We start from the raw sequence: 19,210 nt of genomic DNA, 5'->3' as shown, positions 1-19,210 counted from the left end.
GAAGGCGATATGATTACACATAGTTCAGCCTGTCTAATTTATACAGCACAAAGCAGTGCTACAGCATATTGTGGGTGGTGACAGAGAAAGACAGCACAACATTTTATAGATAACCAAGCAATACAAAGACTTGACTGCATAGATAGTTAACATTGACTGTTAGCATATCTTTTAATGCTATATGTATATAGCATTATATATATATATTGCAGAAAAATATATAGCAGAATAATGTGGATCCTGTGTGTGAAAGTGAAGTAGAATGATCTGTATTAAGTAATCTGGATTTTATCTTGAGCTCCACAAGGTGTTCATTGGTATGATTATAAAATAAGCTGTTCTCCAGCAGACACAGAAACTGGTTTGGCCTGTCAGGATACAGGTGACGTGCATTTGCATATTTCAAACCTTTTTATATATATTAACACTATTTGCACATGAAATGACTGCACCACTTTGAAAGTAGTGTCCTCCTGCTAATATCTCAGTTTCTGTAGGCTACTAAATTAAGTGTGTGTGTTTTAGGTACAGCTTTTAGTGAGCCTACTGAGAAGTGAAATGCGTTCTGTGACTTACCCTGGTCTTTACACGTTCACTATTCAGTCTTAATTCTCACAGATGTTGTTACTTCTTTTGAAGGAAAAAATGTTTAATGCTTCACTGTTTAATGCTACTTCTGATTAAAATATTTTCAAACAAAAAAAAATATTAGGGGATTTGGTATCTTTCACTTTCCCACACTTGCAAACTATTATGGTTACTTGGCAATCATCGAGAGGGTGACTAGATGGCAAGTATGTTCTGAATGAGTATTATTCTTGCTATTTCCAGGTGGAAGAGAGAGACCCTAACTGGACACATGAAATTTTAAAAAGAAAGATTTAAGACCGTATATTTTTTAAATATTTTTTAATATTTTTTTGTTTTGCTTTTTAAATTTGAGGTGGGTGGATGTAGGACAGGGAGGTATGTAAGTGTGTACACATAAACACAAATATATTGGTAGAGTGTCGATATTTCTTTAGCTTTATCCAGTCTGGAATCATCCTATCGTGTCTCTTTATCAGTGACTCTCAACAACACTATCAAGTGCTGCTTTTGGTGCTTACATTAGTGCCATTACAATGCTGAGCTGTTGCCTTGTCTTCAGTGTTCCTTCTGTTGTGTATCAGTTTGTAATTTAAAAGGGGAGATAGAGAACAATGGGGAAAAAATAGTTTCTGAAGAGCTGTTCTATCTAAGAGGGAGCCTGACTTTTTAAGTTTTGGCAGAAGCCCAGTTTAGTTTTTTTTTCCATTTTAGCAAAATATAGCACTGTATTTAGTTAAATAAAGTACTGCCTCTAAAAATCTTGAAAATATGCCAGATAAAATAAAACACAGCCATACTCATTTTGTCTATTGAAGTTACTCAGCATACAAGACCTCAGACTGCATGTTAGCCATTGAAATTTATATTGTGATACTTATACTGATACATATGTTTATGGTATGCTGATATTGAACAGTAAATGCTCCTAATGCACATTCTCTCTCTTCCAGTTTGGTTTTGCTATAAACAGTTTAGGTCTAAGGCCCTATCCTTTGGCTGAAGATAAAACCATTTTGCATGAGTGTCTGGTGGACAATGTGTTTATTTTTACTGAACTAAAGTTTTCTTAATAGTTTTAATCAGTAGTTTTAACAGATTAGGTCTTATTCTTATTTATGGGTTCAACTCATAGTCCTAAAAAGCTTATCATGAATGAATAAGACAATGTAATATTTCTCATATATATTGTTTATGTGATGGTATCTGAAGTTTCTAGTGTCATATGCACTTATATTCACCTCGTTTTATGTGAAACTGCCATAAAGGGAAACCTTTGTATTTAACAAACTAACATTAAACTGAAAGAACACTATTTAAAGGATAAAATGTTGCTGCAGCTTTATCAGCTCACTGTTTTTTCTCCAGAAGCTATTAATTCATAATAAGCTGCTATTTGCATGCCTTAATGCTATGTATTAAAATGTTTTGTTTTTTGTTAAATTAAATAGATCTGCTACTGCTCTGACAGTGCAAGTTAAGGCACTATTCAAGCTTCTGCATGTAATTCTGTAAATAAACCTCCACCCTGACCTGCCACACCCCAGCTATTCTCCTAAGCATCACCTCAGCACATAACCAATAATGTAGTATTTTAATGCTGTTTTCACCATGGGCTGGACTGGCTATTATACTCATTTCTTGTATTACCTGAATCAAAAATGAATCCAGGTCTTCATAAATGAAGCATTGTCACTTCACCTAACCAATTCTCCCTCACCCTTCAACACCACCCCCAAAAGAGCTCATCTAATAAAATGCATTTTAGCCTTCTATAATAAGCCTTCCGCTTTAGGAAAGCATTGTAAAATGCATTTGAATTGTAATATAAGCAGTCTCAAAATCTCTCCAAATCACAGTAAGCAAAGTTTTTGTTTATGGCATTTAGTTTTTGTTGAAACTCAGGGAATTTCCCAGTTACCTTTCCATAATGGCGGAATGTCTGTCTAATTAAGCATTAAAAGAAAGAGTGGTTAACAGGTATAATGTTGTTAGACCTCAGCTAATGTGAATGTGACCATGACCTCCCAGATAGATCAAAGACTAATCTCTGTGACAGCTGCAAGATGGCAGAGCTTGCCACAGGCCTTCTGCTGCTGCTTGCTGAAGCTATTTGTCTGTAAAGCATGCCTGATAGCTAAGAGTATATTTTTAAGGATGAACAGGTAAAAGTAAAAGGCTGTCTTTTGACATTTTAACTAATCCCTTGTAGCCTGTGGTTTACTGCACATTTAGGATATTTGCTAGCAGGAGAGACTGGCTTTTTCACATATGCAACATGTCATTTCGAATTGGGTGTTGATTTGATGCCTGATAATGCAGAGTTATACAATGAAATAGATTCTGATTGGATTAAAATGACGTGCACTGGCCTTTTACCTTTATCAGACTTATAATGAATGCTTAACCCTCAGCAATCTAAATAGTCACCTCATGCTGAAACATGATCTTTAGAATGAGAGAAACAGAATACTTTGTTTTTGTCATCCCATTATTCATGTAATTGAGAGGTTAATATTTCTTACATTAATATATAGGCCTTAGTATATGTCTGATCTGATAGTGTTTTTGCTTTCTCTAGTTATTTTTATGAATATACCTCTATGTGTAGTTGTGACATTTCCTGCAATAATTGTAATTGCTGTAAAACAGAATGACAAGTTATTCTAATACTGCTTTACTAAGTCTATTCAAGTAGCAAGAAATAATAGAAATGATACATTTATTAATATTGGCAAAAGGCTTAGAAGAAACCCTATTGAGAAATTTATCATGACATTAAGTTATGAAATACTTTCAGAAAAAAATTGTGACTACTTCATATTTTAAAATATTAAGTGAGATTTTTCCAGTTTTTAGAATTGTTTCCTAAATTTTATTCTCCACTTCAACTCCTTAGAAAGTACTCTCTTTGGTTATTCTAGCTGCAGTTATATTTATGGTAATACACAGATAAGTGTAATTGCAGTTTAAAGTTTTTTGTGAAGAATTGTATTAATGTTTACAAACTATTTAGGGGGAAAAAAAGCTTCTATAGGCTTCAAACTTAACAAAGGAAAACTTATGCACCAGTCAATAAATTCTGAGTGACTGGAACAAATATTAAATCTGTGAAATCAAACTGAATTTACTTTCTGGCTGTAAAGATTGAATTTGTAAATTTGACAGGCTGTTTCAAAGGGCATAAGTACACAAAATAAAATTTCTTACCCAAATTCAAGTTGAAAGTTACCTGTCAGATGTGGTTAGAAGTCTACTGTTTTCTCTCCTGAAGCGTGTCCTTTCAGTTGTCAGTTTAAAAAGGTTAATACTGTGCAAAAGAGCAGTGAAAAGAACCTTTCTTATGTAGCTTTATGCCTTTTTTTAAACCAGTATATTTTGAAAATACATGTTGGAGCTGGATATATTTTCTGAATAAGAGATCATTCTTTACCTTCTCAGAATGGGCCTTTAACAAGCACTATCCTCTTGTTTGAAATGGGACGGCAAGGGGTTTCTTTTGCAATTGATATCCTCACTGCTCCTTGGCTATCTAGGAGAGGTTCCATTTATGTGGAGGAGCTGTCGTCTTCCTCCAGAAAGCTCACCCTCCTTACTGCTAAAGGCCTAGAGACCCCAGCCCTCTTCTCTAGCTGCCAGTATAATACACTGCTTCTCCAGCAGTCCATGGTTTATGTGAAGAAATGCCTGTGAATTCAGGTTATGGAGCAGACATTTATTATTTATTTACTTTTTCCTTTTCTGTTTTTTAAAAAACAGCTTAGTACTTCAGAAGTGCTGTGCCAAAATATTACATTTACTTTCCATAGTATGCAGTGGAGATATAGCGAAGTTGATTCCAGGATATTAGAAAGTCAAGGGAAGGGGAGGGTAGTATCTTTTACTGGACCAACTTTCGTTGGTGAGTGAATAAGCCTTCGAGCTTACACAGAGCTCTTCTTCAAGTCAGTTCTCTCAAAAGCTTGTCTCTCTCACCAACAGAAGTTGGTCCAATAAAAGATATTACCTCACCCTTTTGTCTGTCTAATGTCCTGGGACAGCTACAACTACGCTACAACAGGTACTTTTTCTGCAGTTCTGACAGGTGTTGAGAGAATTGCTCCCAATATTAAACCATTGCAAATGTTTGTCAATTGACAGAAACTAGCTGTGTTTGATACAAGTATGCATGTTCAGATAGCCGGGTAAGCTTGTGGTTTTAGCAGCTGGAGTTCTCTGCTGCCTGCTGCGAGGGATGAAATGAGGATGGTGTTGTATAGCGTGGCAGGAGTATAGTGCCTTTCAGTCTTAGGCTACTACTAGAAAATGATGGGAATGACCAAAATAGTGATTATCCATCCTTTGCCAGCAGGCCGCTGAGGTTTGGAAAAACGTTTGATTACTGTGTTGTGAATGATAAGCTATTACTGAATGAACCACGTACTATGGATGAGTAAAATGAGTAGACTGAAGGAGGATGTGAAATGTACCTGAAGAACAGAAATATTATTTAGAATTTTAATAGAGAACAATACATCAAGTAAGTTTTGGATACTGTAGTGTTTTAGATCATTCATGGTTAAGTAGATCCAATTTCTATTTGTGGATATAAAAACTCAAGAGTGATTACACAAAGCCTTTGCAATGTTCAACTGAAACAATGTTCAGCATTGTAAACTTTATCTAGAATATATAAAAATTCTTATTGCTTTGTATTAGAACTATTGATAGGCTAGTCTGTAATTTCTCCTCCTTGAATTTATCATGCTAACACCTTTAGTCCAATTGGAAGGGGGTGTGAATATTAATGTGTTTGCCTTTTGAACGTTGGTTCTTATGCAAATGACACTATTAGCTATTACCAGGCAATCAGCTCTGCCAGTTCTCCTTTAGTCTGAGACAGTGCTAGTCTAATCGTAAGCAAATAATGGCCATTATCCTTAATTGGTTAGTAGTGGTGTGATGTGAACAAATGAGGTCTGAGATGGGACCACCAAACGCATTTTCATTTGTGGTTTAAGCAGGGCTTGAATGAAGGCTTTTCTGGAAAGGAAGAGATGTTTTTAACCCAATGTTCTACCTTACAGCCTCCCCTGTCACTCTCTCTCACCCAATTGGTTAACCAATTTGTTCTGTTTTTCATTTTATTATAACATTTTGCAAAAGGAAATATTTTAAAATAATATTTTTTTACTTTATTTTTAGGTTGAGTTAAAGAGAAAATACAATGACCAGCACTCCAAGACAAGAGGCCTTTTACCAGGTAGCCAGTGGTATGAAATTCAAGCTTACAGGGCTCTCAACCAGGCACTGGGCAGGTGAGAGGAACTGAATATCATTTAAATGTTTTAATTTGGACTCCTTTCTCTTGCACGGTCAATCCCTCATTCTTAGCACTGGAGGTATTTTTTCATGTCACCTTCATGTTATCCTTGGAATTGTTTTAAAATACAGATATTCAGATATTTGCTTTCTTAAAATAGGCACCAGTAAACTCTAACCGTAAGAGGTTGCCATAAACACTTAAAAAATCAAAAAAATACTAATTAGGAAACTGTATTGCCCTTTTAAATCCAGGAACTCTTTCATATTTTATAGAGCAATTAGGGCCATGGAAGTATCAAATGCAAAGATTTCCGACTGACACTTAAATCAGTGGGTATCCTTCATTTCAAAGTAAATAACTCTGTGAACTGTAATCCCTGTCTTGTAAACATTTCTGCCCTAAGTACTCTATGGACCAAATGTCTTGTAACACTAACACGGTTAACACTGGAGTGACGTGCTGCAAATCAAGTGGCAAGATATTTGGCAATCTGATGTTTGTGCTGAACAAGAATGGGGGAATTAGAATGTAATCAAGCTGTTGTACTCAGTGCTGTTTTAAAGAGATGACATGGTAACTGGGTTCATTTTGGCATGTCCCTGAGGCCTTCTGAAAGAATAGTGTGTATTGCTACTAAATTGAGGTCAAATTTGAGAGGAGGTCTACACTTTGAGTGGCATGTAGAGTACAGACACTATAAGGTATAAATAGCAGTGTAGACAGTGAGGCATTGTTTAGGTGAGTAGAGGCATGCTAGAATCCTAGGGTTTATGTTGGTTTTCTACATGCCCAAGCTGCGCTTCCCACATCTACAGTGTCTTCCTCGATCGCAGTGAAAGGCTCTGGCAGGGGGAGGTAGCAGGGAAAGGCTGGCAGAGCCTTTCCCCAATGGGGCAGTCTTTTCCTGCAGAGGGAAAAGGCTCCAGCAGCAGGGAAGCACCGGGACACCAGGCTGCCAAAATTAGCAGTGTGGACAGGGAGGGACAGCTTGGGCAAATAGAGAGCCTGTATAGTATTGTACTCACATATGTACTTCCACTCTTCAGACGAGTCTTTACTCTACTTGTCTAAGCCATGCCTCACTGACTACGCTGCTGTTTGTATCTGTGCTGTGGGGCTCTGTGGTATGTATTCTACACATCGCTGAAAGAAGTGTGCAGTGCAGAAGAACCCTTAAGAAGACTTAATGTAGCGCATGAGGGATATATAATGGGTGGGGAAGGGATATGGGAGAATAGTAAAAGATACTGATACATATTCATTTTGTTAGATACACATCTTGTTAATTTTCTTTTGGGGAGCGAGAGGGTTAATTAAAATTTTAAAAGTGGTGATCAGTGAAGGAAGACTTACTCAAAGAAGTGAGTTTGAGGAAGAGAGCTAGGTTGTGTGGTATACAGGATATTTTGTCTGTCTAAAAATATAGAAAACTTTCACTTAAAATCTGTTGCTAATGAAAGGTCTTCATTGTATGACTGACCATTTTAATGGATGTGGGTGCGCTTTAACCTGAGCTGAAAGGAAAAGACAGACTCCCCTACTGGTGTATTTGGAAAAGGCTTAGTTGCATAAGAGAATAATTCTGGTTTCTGTTATAATTTGACCTAGATTTTATTATATTGAGCTTTGGGAAAGGGAAGCCAGCACATTTCTGTGCATTTATAACAAGAGAATCCTTTGCAGAGTTATTGTAAATCAAAATATTGTATATGCTGACAGTCATAGAAAGTGGTGCCACAGATAGGCAAGCTTCTTTCTGTAAAAGATGCCTGCATGGATTGAAGTGAGCAGAAGCATGTTAGTCTTGATTCTGGCACTTTTCTCTTTGTACAGTGCTGTTACAGGGTATGAAATAACATAAGTCCATGAAATATAATAACAACCTTTGGGAACATACCAAATGGTGTGCATAACCACGTGACAACTGTGCGATGAATTCCTTGCATTGCTGCTTTACTACAAGTGTGGGATACATCTCCAGTGGATATAATTCATTTAAACTGCATTTTAAAAGAGCACTTATTAAATCACTAAAAATGAAAAGTTTGGCAGGAATCTTTTGCCTTGAATTATTTTGTTAGTTTTTCCTTTCATGGGGAGGCTTTACCATAATCAAGAAAAATTTATTTGGCAAGCCAGTCATGATACTGGGAATCAGAAGATCTTGGTATTAATCCCATCTGTGACACAATGGTTTTGTATAGCCAATCAGTAGACTTCTTTGTGCCTCAGTTTTCCTTAATTTGTAAAATGAGGATAATAATGGTTATGTACCTCTCATGCAGTTGTATGGCCCAGTTTATTTTTGTATAGTGCTTTGAAAATCTTGTCCAAAAGACACTGTAGGTCAATGTACTATAAAAATAAAGATTGATTCATATAAAGTGGCACTTCAGGATTTTTACTGAAAGCCACTCTTTAACAAATGCTTAATTACAAACTCAACACCATCATTACCTTGAATCTTGGTTTTTCTTTGTATAGAACCTTGCTTTATTAAAACCTAGCCAGAAAATACTAAAACAAGTATATAGTTTTATAAATCTGAGTACAACCACACTCAGTGCATATCCATATCTTCCCCTCTACACTCTCCTTTATTCTCCTTTCAGTATTTATCCTATCTTTCCCATAACAGTAGATTGCCAAACAAATAACATGTTTGTTGTAATTATTTGACATAAGGTGCTCAGTTTGTGAAATATGTGGCCTCCGAGTTTGTATGTCATCGAGTGGTCACTCTTGTGATTCTATGAATTGTGTGAAAATGCATTTTCTATGCTTAACTATCTTCTGGTATAGTTTTTCATTCCTTCTCTAACAGATATCCCTTTTGTGGGAGCTCAGGAAAGCACATCTGACACATCTTTGCATCTTTTGTACTTCCAACTGAATGCAAAAAGGAAACACAGTTTTCCGTTTTAGATGTTATTTTATTGAATTATATTTCTTTTTCACTGTTATCCTGTAGGTGTATTCGTCACAAAAATGATTGGGGTGCTCTTATGTTAGTTGATGACCGCTTCAGGAGTAATCCTAATAAATACATAACTGGTAAGATATTCAGATGCTCCTGGGAAAGTTCATAGCATTACAATGGTGTGTTGGGAAATCCAGGCTTCAAGAGGGTGATTTCCCAAAGAAAATTGTTGTGTTGGGGCGGGGCGGGGCGGGGCCTATAATAAACTATATCCATTAAATTCAGTGGTCTGTGATTGTGCAGCTAGAATTCTGCAGAACTCTAAAACACTGATTCTTGAGTGTCAACTGTCTTAAAATGCACCGAAACACACAAATTAGTCATTCTGTTATTTTAATTTAATTCCCATTCAGAACATGCTGGTTGTAAGATTTGTTGAGAAAATTTCCATTTACAGAATTTAACTGACATTTTTCAAAATGAAATTTATAACATATGTAAGAACTATTATCCATTGAATGATAAATATAAAAATAAAGTAGTGACTTTCATTTCATTTCATTTTCATTCTTTTGTATGAGTAGTTTTGCACCCATAGCAAACAGCAGGGGCTAAAGTTAGTAGTAAGAGGTTTAGCCAGCTGGTTTGTAGACATGAACAGGTAGAGGCACCACCATTCCTTTCATAGCATCACTGAACATTGGTTTGTGCTGTCATGATCTATACAGTTTCTTCATGTTTAGGAAGGGTTAGAAATTAATGCAGCTAAAAGAAAAATAGGACTTACGTGATACTTTAAAAGTCAAGGAGAAATTTCTTAGGAATAGATTGCATAGCTTTGTTTTCCCTTCTCCATTTATAAACAATCACAGTAAAGGGATAATGTAAACGAGATAATGCTGGTGTCTAGTCAGTAGGTGGAGCTCAGATTCTGTCTTCTAAGCAGTTTTCTGACATGTCTTTTTGCATTAGGCAAATGCTTAAATAACTGAAGAGAGGAAACAAAAGGGAAAAAGCACAATATTGTAATTTACACAGTCACAGTAAGAGTTTATGAATTGGATGAAAAATATTTTTTTCAGAGACTAAAAGCTAATTAAAAAAACCTTTTCTAATATAGATTATTTTTAAGGAATTAAAAGGTATATTAATGTTTATTAAAATTAATTTTCATAATCTTCAAGTTTCAGAGTCATCAAAACTTTTATTTGTTTAAGGTTTCTGATATATAAGAATTAAGAAAAATTAATATTGGTTCATGTGAGCATCTTGTACGATATTTTTGGAAGTATTAAATGGTTGTGATTCTTCCGAAAAGATCTGAGACACGTTTTCGAATCTGCAAAACCCGCAAACTATTTGTCATGCAATGAATCAGCAGTATTAAACAGATAGTCTATACATAAATTCCTCTTGTAATCATTCATGATCTATAAATTAATAGCACAGGAAGGAAAGCAAGAGAAACATTACATAGATATCAGAGGACAACAGTAGTAACATTTTGGAAGGTTGCAGTGTTGCTGATGTCCTGAACAGTAAGATATCAGGTTAAATTTACTTTAATAGAACTTTAAGTGAAAAATGAGAAGATGGTTTAGAGAATTATTTAATCCAAATGATAACACCATCTGTACTCTAGTTTTTAAAAACTGTTCATAGAAACACAACAGGAACATAAACAAATCAAGGCTTCAGTTCTGTAAAGAATCACATGCTTAACTTTACTCACAAGAGTAGTTCCACTGAAGTCAATCTGACCATTCTCATGAGCAAACCTAAAGGTGTGTTTGCAGGACCAGGGCCCGATTTAGTAACTTGAAATAGCTATTGTGTATAATCTAGATAACGTAAGTTTTGTTGTAGTGTGCCAATATATTTTTTTTACATTAGGATTATCCAAATGGATTCGTCAACAAATCCAGCACCATGAAAACTTTGGTAATGCACTTGATTCCTTGAATGCCTTTGCTAAAAAAAATCAGGTGGGCACTGGTTCTTCAACCCAGCGTAGTAGTGAATCTCTGCTCCTACATTCAAGTCCAAAAGATCTGTCATCAACTTCATTATTGGAGGCATCTATTCATCTATTACCAGATGTTCCTGTTGAAAGTAAGGTGCAAAATTTGGTTCTGGAAACTCATTCACATACAGCAATCAACGCAGTTAATTCTACAGCATCCAGTCAATCAAGTAACATCCTGGCAACAAAGAAAAGTATGCTTATTTCCCATGTTAAAACTTCATTAACAATTCTCAGAACTGATATCTTTGTGTAGCCTGTGAAATCTTGCATCTTTTTTTGAAAGAAACAGACATTAAAAAAATAATTTATGAAGTGCTGTGCTGTAAAATGGCCACTTCTCACAAATGTATATGAATTAGCTCAGGAAATTATACAATTAGTTGTCATCCCATCTGGTTATCTTAAAACTAACAACTTTGATAAGTTTATAGTGCAATTTAGAAAATGTTTAACTCTGACATTATTTTGGTTCTGTAATGAAAAAATGTGAGGATAATCTGAAGATAATTCATGTTTACATCTACCAATATTGACATTGTAGCCCAAAAAAAAAAAAAAAGTTGAATTCATATATTGTTGTTTTAACTTTACTTACTTGCATCTTAATTGGAGTTGAGTCTGAGCCACAATTGTGGCTCCAGATTATTTCCAAAGTTTAGAGAATTGTACTTCCCATATACTCCCTACCTCTAATAGCTTGGCTGAATCAATAATACGCATGCAAATAACATCAAAATTTTGAGAAGTTGAATCCAAATCTGAATTTAGTGACTCAAGCTCATCTTCAGTCTTAACCATTTAGGACGGATAAGAAAATTTGCAAGTAGAGAACATAGTAATTTAAAGTGAAAAATACTGACTTGTGGCCCCAATCCTACAAGCCCATACACAGGCGCTTTAACTTTGTGCGTGTGAGTTGTCCCACTGAAGTCAATGCATAATTATTTGATGGTCTGTCCCATTATACTAGATTTTAAATTACATAATAACAATAACTCTGTAAACCTAATAAAATTATGTGCTAAGTATATTGTAAAATAATGGCAACAACTAAATCAATTACTATTGTGAACTTTTGTGATTTTCACAGATGGTCAGAATTTTGGTGTAGAAAGTCAATCTCGCCAAATAGTGCAGAGAGAAGAACATATGGATTCCAAACCAGAAAGGTCTGCCACCAAAAAAGAAAGAGAAAAAAGGAATAGCTGGACTAATGCTGACCTAATGAAACAGTATTTCAGCAATAAGCCACTGACTTCAACACCTCTGCCTGTAAATGAAAAGAAATACATCTCCAAAGCTACGTGCAAACAAAAAAGGAGTACTACTGAAATTAGTCAGCCTGTTGTTAATGGATGCCAGTGCCCGTCGTCATTACTTACAGAATGTACACCAAGTGGACAGGCATTACAACTGGAAACAACTAGTTCCTCAATAAAAAAGAGTGAGGTTGCAGCTACTAAAGAATATTCTGCTGAACAGCAGCTCTGCACTAATGGAGTCATAGATCCATGCGTTGAGTTTTCTCCAGTAAGAGGAAAAATGGAATTTTCAATGTTAAATGTAGACACAGAAGCAGAAGCTGAGGATGACAGTATCTATTTCACACCTGAACTTTATGATGATACAGAATCAGAGGAACAGCAAATTGAACCATTAATTCAAACTTGTAATAATACTGAGAATCAGCATGAATATGGAACTTGCATTGTAGCCGAAGATCTTTTTGAAATCAGTACTTCAAAAGCTGTAAGCTCAATTGGAGAAATGAAAAGGAATGATAACTTGAACACAGAGTTAGATATAATAATGCAAAATGACAAGTTTAAGGGTAATACAGTTGGTGATGCTGCAAGTATTATTAGAGTAGGAGAAGTGGAACAGATAATATATCAGGAAATGGACCCCAGAAAAAAGAAAAGTAAACTTTCCAAATCACAAAACAAAGGTGTGTCTTCCTTCCCATTGAGCAATGCTAGCCCATAGCTACCATGTTTTTACAGAAACTTTAGAAATGAACATCTTGAATCATTTATATTCCTGGTAGGCGTTTTTATTGAATACATAGCCTCATTATTAGAGAAATTGTGGAATTACACTTTTATTTTATCTCTTATCAGATTTGATTTTTTTTATTTGCTTTTTTTGTTTTGCATATGCAAATAATGCTGCTTTGCTGTTTTCTTCTTACTTCATTAAGATTCTTCTTCACAATATATGGCCAAAGAGCCAAACAAGACCGGTGGAATCATTAATTGTAAACCCAATAGTACTCTACCTGAAACTATAGGGTGAGGACAAAATTGATCAATTGTAGATTGAATTCACCTGCAAGCAATTGCTGTTTAGCTCCCAAGGAAAACAGAAGTTGAAGCAGATATAGTTCTATGCCTTTGTTAGATTTAAAAAAATTGTTAATATGCTGAATAGGTACATTCCATGAGCACAGGTTAATTTACTAGAACCAACCCTAGATTCCCAAATTGCGGGAGCCATGTTCCATTTCTCAAATTCTTTGTCTTTTTCAAGTCTTTCCTGTCAAAAAGAACATATCAGAAGATGAGTAGTAGTGAGCAGGCTGCTGGAAATATGATGGTAGTGATATTCTTCCTTTGTTTCATGTGTAAATAGAAAGTTGAAAGTAAGCTAATATCACTGACATCTCTTCAAAGCTTGCTGCTTTGATGATCTCTTTCCTTTATAGTCAGGTTCTGAGGTATAACAACAGTTAAACAAGAGTGCACTTTCTATCTTATAAATGCATTTCTGAGGCTGCATTTGACCGAGTAAAATAGCACATGAACTTTGAAACTTTTCTGTGTATTTTTTATTTTGAAGTATTTAAAAAAATTTGTGTTGATTTCATTGGGCTAGATTTTGATCCTACTGACTTCAGTGGGATCCTAGTTTAGGCTCTTATTACATACTGAAAATCAGAGCAAAGCGAGCACATGCTACAAAATAAAGCAATGACTTCTATTAGACATTTAAAGAACGCAACATTTAGAATAATTATTTTACATATATTCCAAATTAACATGGTGAATTAACAATTTGACACTGAAGATCAATGCAGAAGGAAGGATTTTGCTATGACAAAACGTGTGACGTATGGTTGAGAAAAACTGATTTTTGTTTCTATCATTGTTATATTAATGAAGTACATTGTCCCTGGATTTCCCCTCCTCAATGTAAGGTCTTTATGTGGACATTTATATACTTGGCATGTGAGTTGAGTTGGAATTGAAAATGTGATGTTTTCTTTAGAAGTCAGACTAAATAATGCTATGATGTCCACTTTTCAAAACTGTAAATTTGCTTGCATCAAGTATTGTGAATTAAAGAGCTTCTTTTCTTTCTACATTAAATATTGCTTTAAAAAGATGAGATCTTATATTTGCAATTATGATAAAAGATGGGTAGAATATTAAATCTCTTTTCCATATATTGCATTAGATTATTTAGCACTGACCTGGAATTCATTACATGACCTTTGGCTCAAATTCTTGTTTCCTCTACTATATCAGATAAAGAAAACAATTACATAAAGTAAAAATAGTCTCCTATCACATAAGAGCATAGTCGCTGCACTAAATTTAGTGTGGCTCATAATTGCTCCCCAAAATTCTAATGCTTCAGGTTAATATTTACTTTTTGAACCTTTACTTTATTGACCCCATTTTCAGCCAGTAGTAACTTTTGCTGTGGGATTGGTAGATCAAATGGCTACTGATGGGTCAGAAGCTTTAGAGAGGCTGAATCTTTGCGTTTGATTTTCTTTCTCCTTCTCCTCATGCCAGCAGCTAACACAGGAACCCCTATGTCAGATTTATATACTGGTGACTGAGCTTCTTTTCAGAACTCCTGCAGGAAACCTAACAGTTGTGGAGGGAAACTTCTTGTTCGGGCGTACTGCAATGCTTACATTTTTCTGATCTAAATGCTACTAATTTTATGGTTCATACAAAATGCCTAGTTCTCCATGATTTTCCAGGCTCCTACTCCCTGTGGAGATTTGAGCGCTGCTCTTAAAGGCCTCATGTAATCTTCTCCAGAAGGTCACATGGAAAATGTCTTTTTATATTTTTGTGTTTAAATCTAAACAGATAATAAAAATCTCTCGCTCTTGGCTTTGTGCCTTAAACCACAAGTTCCTTCTCTATCCTCTTTCAAGTACTTCATAGGAAATCTCTCTTCCCATTTTTTATTGTTAGGAGTCTCTAGACCCTTCCTCTCTTGAACTTTTGTCTTGTCATGTGTATGTTTGTCATGTCTTGTTTTTTATTATAAACTCTTTGAGGCATGGAACTGGTCTTATCTATGTTCAAGTATTGTGTTGATTTACAGTTACTATATCAATATATAATATCACAATATATAATAACATTGACTCAGGACAAGGGCCACCTATTCAATTACCACTTTCTCTCCCATTAGATATTGGGTTTTCCTTGGAGTTCCCCATCCAAATATTCACCAGACCCATCTTAATCCTGACCGTTACTCAGTTGCTTGGGAGAACTGATGGGATCATAGTCCTAGATAGTATTGTTGACTTTTTTTAAATGCAAAAACTATAAATTCAATCCTACATACGTGTGTATCTACACAAGCTTTTTGTTCTCATATATATATACCTCAATGGTGAAAAGCATTTTATTTTTAAATTTATCAGAGAGATTTGTGGTCACTCAAAACAACAAAAGTAAATTGGATATTTCACTGTCTATTTTGCACATAAAAAAAATTGTCAAATGAAAACTAACCTAAGACTGTGTTTGGACTTCTCAAATCAGTGAAATCTAAATGATAGAAAGTATCCTATTATTTTGAAAGAATAATTAATATTAATTTATTTTGTGCATAAAATAATAATCAAATCCTGAATTTATTAAAGGACTGAATGTGCAAAGAGCATGCAAACGAAGAACCAAGAAAGCTTCTAGTAGGGGAAATGGCTTCATCTGTGAAAGAAAGGTACACTGTAAAGAGTAGACAGAATTAAGTTACTGAACTAGGTAGTGGCAACTGTTAGCTGACAACATATAGGAAAATATATATATACACCCTTTTTCCTGTGAAGTGAAATAATGTACAATGTTTATGGTTCTGTATGGTTTATTAATTGATTAATATAATTATTGTAACGTAAACTTTCAATAAGGAATATATAGATACTTATTTCTGGCTTGAAAAATTGCCCAAGAAATCTAAATTTGTAGTAATAAGAGCTGAGTGCCTAATTAACATCAATGGGGCTTGAGGGTACTCAGCACTTTGCAGAATCAAGCCCCTAGTTTGTAATAGATGTCTCCTTTCTACATAAACACTCTTTACTATTTTTAATTAGTGTGTAATTTTTAAGACAGGGTTTTTCAAAAGAGCCTAAGACCCTAATTCCTTTGAAACTCAATGGGAGTTCAGCATGTAACTGCCTGAGGATCCTTTGAAAAATTCCAGACTACCTGTTTTGTAGCCTGTACTCATCTTGCCTCTGATTGAGATCTTATGTGATTTTGCAAGTTGAGAATGGTCAGTACTTGGGTGGAAAGCCTCCAAGGAAACCCCACATGCTACAGGATGTTGCATTGGTGATTAAGCAGACAATTTTCTTCCCTTATAATTCTCTCCAGCAGCATGGTGCAAGGGGGCATTTTGACGCAGCAAAGTCCCTTTTTTGTATGAGACTTAAAACCAAGTCACTAAGGCCTTGTCTACAGGTGCTTGTGGTCATTGAAAATCACTGGCCGTTTACTTGAGAGAGGGTATTAGTCCAAATGTCCTAGCCTGGCACCTGCTCAGATGAAGGAACTCATGTAAACTGTAAATATCAATAATTTGTAAAGTATTTCTCCGCTCTTCTGGAACAAATGCTATTTAAATGTATTATCAACTAGCAGTTTTGTTAATGGCTTGGATTATAAGACACACACACACACACATTGCACCTGACATGCCAGAAGCCAATAAAGGAGCAGTGTGATGAGCAATAGCATGGGACCCTAGGGTTTGGTCTAGAACAACATACAGAGTTCTACCTGTAAAAATTAATTTTTAGTTATATTTTCTTCATAAGTTATAGTCTGCTGTTTGTTAAAATGAATGGTTTACCCATGACTGGTAAGTTAATCATTTTACAGTGCTAATTGAAGGGCATTTATTCATATTTCGCTTTTTGCCTAGCAAGTCTGAAGGCTGTAATATTTGTCTATTGACTAATTGTCAATTATTAGTCAAAAATTGACTAATTTTGAGCCTTAAAATTAACTTGTGCTCTCATTCTACTGATGTTCTATAAGTACTCCATGACTAATTTTTTAAAATTCCAGGGCTACAGCCTGAACCCCTTATCAAATGAATATGGGTGATCAAGTCTATCACTAGACCTATATAAGTAAGAGGTGCAGGATTGGGCCCTCAATTCTTTTCAAAACCAATTTTATGGTGTGCTCTAATTTCAGGAAATATGTTGAAATTAACCTATTCAAATACATTGAGTTGTTCAGATTAAACTATAACATAGAACTTGTATATACAAGAAAACCACCATGCCTGATGCTTTACATTTCACTATAATTTAGAGAGAAACATCTGAACCACAAAATGTTGGTTAATTTCTTTGAATAATAAATATTAAAATCTGAGCTTATACTTTTGTTTGCAGAATACGATGTCTAGTCTATTCTTTTATCTTAATTGGTCTGCTGCTTAACCTCTTTTTGGAGACTATAGTATTATATAATATCTCATACATAATGTATGTAAATTAGGCTAGTGATTTTTGTTATTTTAGTATGATACATATTTTACCAATGAACGTAAATTTTAAAGCGATTAAATATTGATTCCAATGGATTTGTGCTTCTGATATATGACTAATTTATTTATATTTGAAGCAATAATTTTCATTACTATATTACTTTACAGTAATTTTTTAAAAAAAATTATTGACCTACATATTTAGACATGAAATGTTGAATATATTAATTTATGTATTGTCTTATTATATTGTGGAAGGAAACACAGTCAACCTTGCAAATCAGGAGTGTATTGTATTGTCTGTGGAGCTGAAATATTACCAAAAGCAGAGGGTAAGACTTGTTACAGCTCATTTTCACTTTGCTTTTTGGGTTGAGGGAGTTGTACAATTTTATTTTTTTACCTTGCACCCCTGAATACTAAAAGTACATTTTAGAATAATAATTAGTTAACCCACTGGATAAGGTCATTAGTAAATTAATTATTTCTTTAAAATGGATTTTAGATTTACAGCATTTCTTTTCACTGAAGTTGTTACTGTAAAGCAGCTTCTTCGTTTTTACCTGAAGCCTCATTGCAGGTAACTGACCCTCTCAGAATGAGTTGAACTGTGGTCTTTGAATGGCAAATAGCATTTCTATTGTCCATCCTACAGGCCTTTTCCTAAATGTAGAGACTGGCTGGTGAATTACCAGGTGCTGTCCTTAAAAGTGGTGCCTACTGGAAGCGGTCTTACTGTTGCTCTGCCTGTTTATGATAGTGTTTTAAAACCTCAGCATACTCTCCCTGCTAGCACTACAACTGGCATCTATTTAAGTGGAGTATGCCAGCTAATTGGATAGCAGAAGCTGTGTCAGTTGGTCCTGGCAGCATACCCAAATTAGAGATCAAGGGAGTGGGGTGTATTTTAGTTCCCTGCCGTAGTTGGGAGATATGTCCTTCCCCTCAATGAGGTGTTGTCATTAATGGCTGCGTGTGTGGGAGTGCCCAATCTTTGTGTATGAGATGTGGTGGTATCTTGGCAGAGTAATTTGACAAAGACCAAAAATAAATTTTTGATGGAAATATCAAAGTTCATACATGCCTTCTTGCATTATATGATCTTATTGTCATTATTCCTCCTCCTCAATGCCCCACTGCTTAATTTAAGCCTACTTTTTAACCCTTACTCGTTGTGTCATGTCAAACATGGATTATAAAGTCTTTGTTTGCCTGTGACGTTTTGTTCTTGTGAGACAGCTAATCCCCACTTTTGGACTCCCAACCTTTTATGGTAATAAGAATGGTCTTGCTCACTATCTGTAGACATTGTAGAGTCATGCTACTAGACCACATATACAAATGGCATAACTAAGGATGTTATCTTCAATATTCATTGATGCAGACATGGAAACAATGAGACATGTATGCCATAGTAAGGTTAAATGTAGAGGGTGCAACTTTATTAAAACTCTTAACCAACAGGGCCCATTCCTCTCAACTGCATGTTTAGGCTGTTCCAATGCAGATTTCAACTTGGAACCAGTGGCCCGCAGTTTTGCAAACCTGAGGGTAGGTGTGAGGGCCATGCCCCTTAACAACACCCTCAGACCTGCTCAGGGACCCTGGCTGG

General features: G+C 35.3%; 1 protein-coding gene across 1 annotated transcript in view; it reads left to right on the top strand.

Annotated features, from left to right (window-relative positions):
• Positions 1–14,223, top strand: part of BRIP1 (BRCA1 interacting helicase 1) — a 111,070-nt gene extending 96,847 nt beyond the window's left edge. The window contains exons 18-21 of the mRNA XM_067538146.1: positions 5,773–5,885; positions 8,865–8,947; positions 10,707–11,030; positions 11,930–14,223. Of these exons, the coding sequence (XP_067394247.1) occupies positions 5,773–5,885; positions 8,865–8,947; positions 10,707–11,030; positions 11,930–12,825 (1,416 nt within the window). The 3' untranslated portion in view covers positions 12,826–14,223. The remainder of the gene's footprint in view (positions 1–5,772; positions 5,886–8,864; positions 8,948–10,706; positions 11,031–11,929) is intronic.
• Positions 14,224–19,210: the final 4,987 nt, after the last annotated feature.

Source organism: Emydura macquarii, unplaced genomic scaffold (assembly GCF_026122565.2).
Source record: "Emydura macquarii macquarii isolate MOO-44397 ecotype Brisbane River unplaced genomic scaffold, CSIRO-AGI_Emac_v2 contig_450, whole genome shotgun sequence".
NCBI classification, from domain to species: Eukaryota; Metazoa; Chordata; order Testudines; family Chelidae; genus Emydura; species Emydura macquarii.
This window is presented reverse-complemented; position numbering and strand designations above follow the sequence as displayed.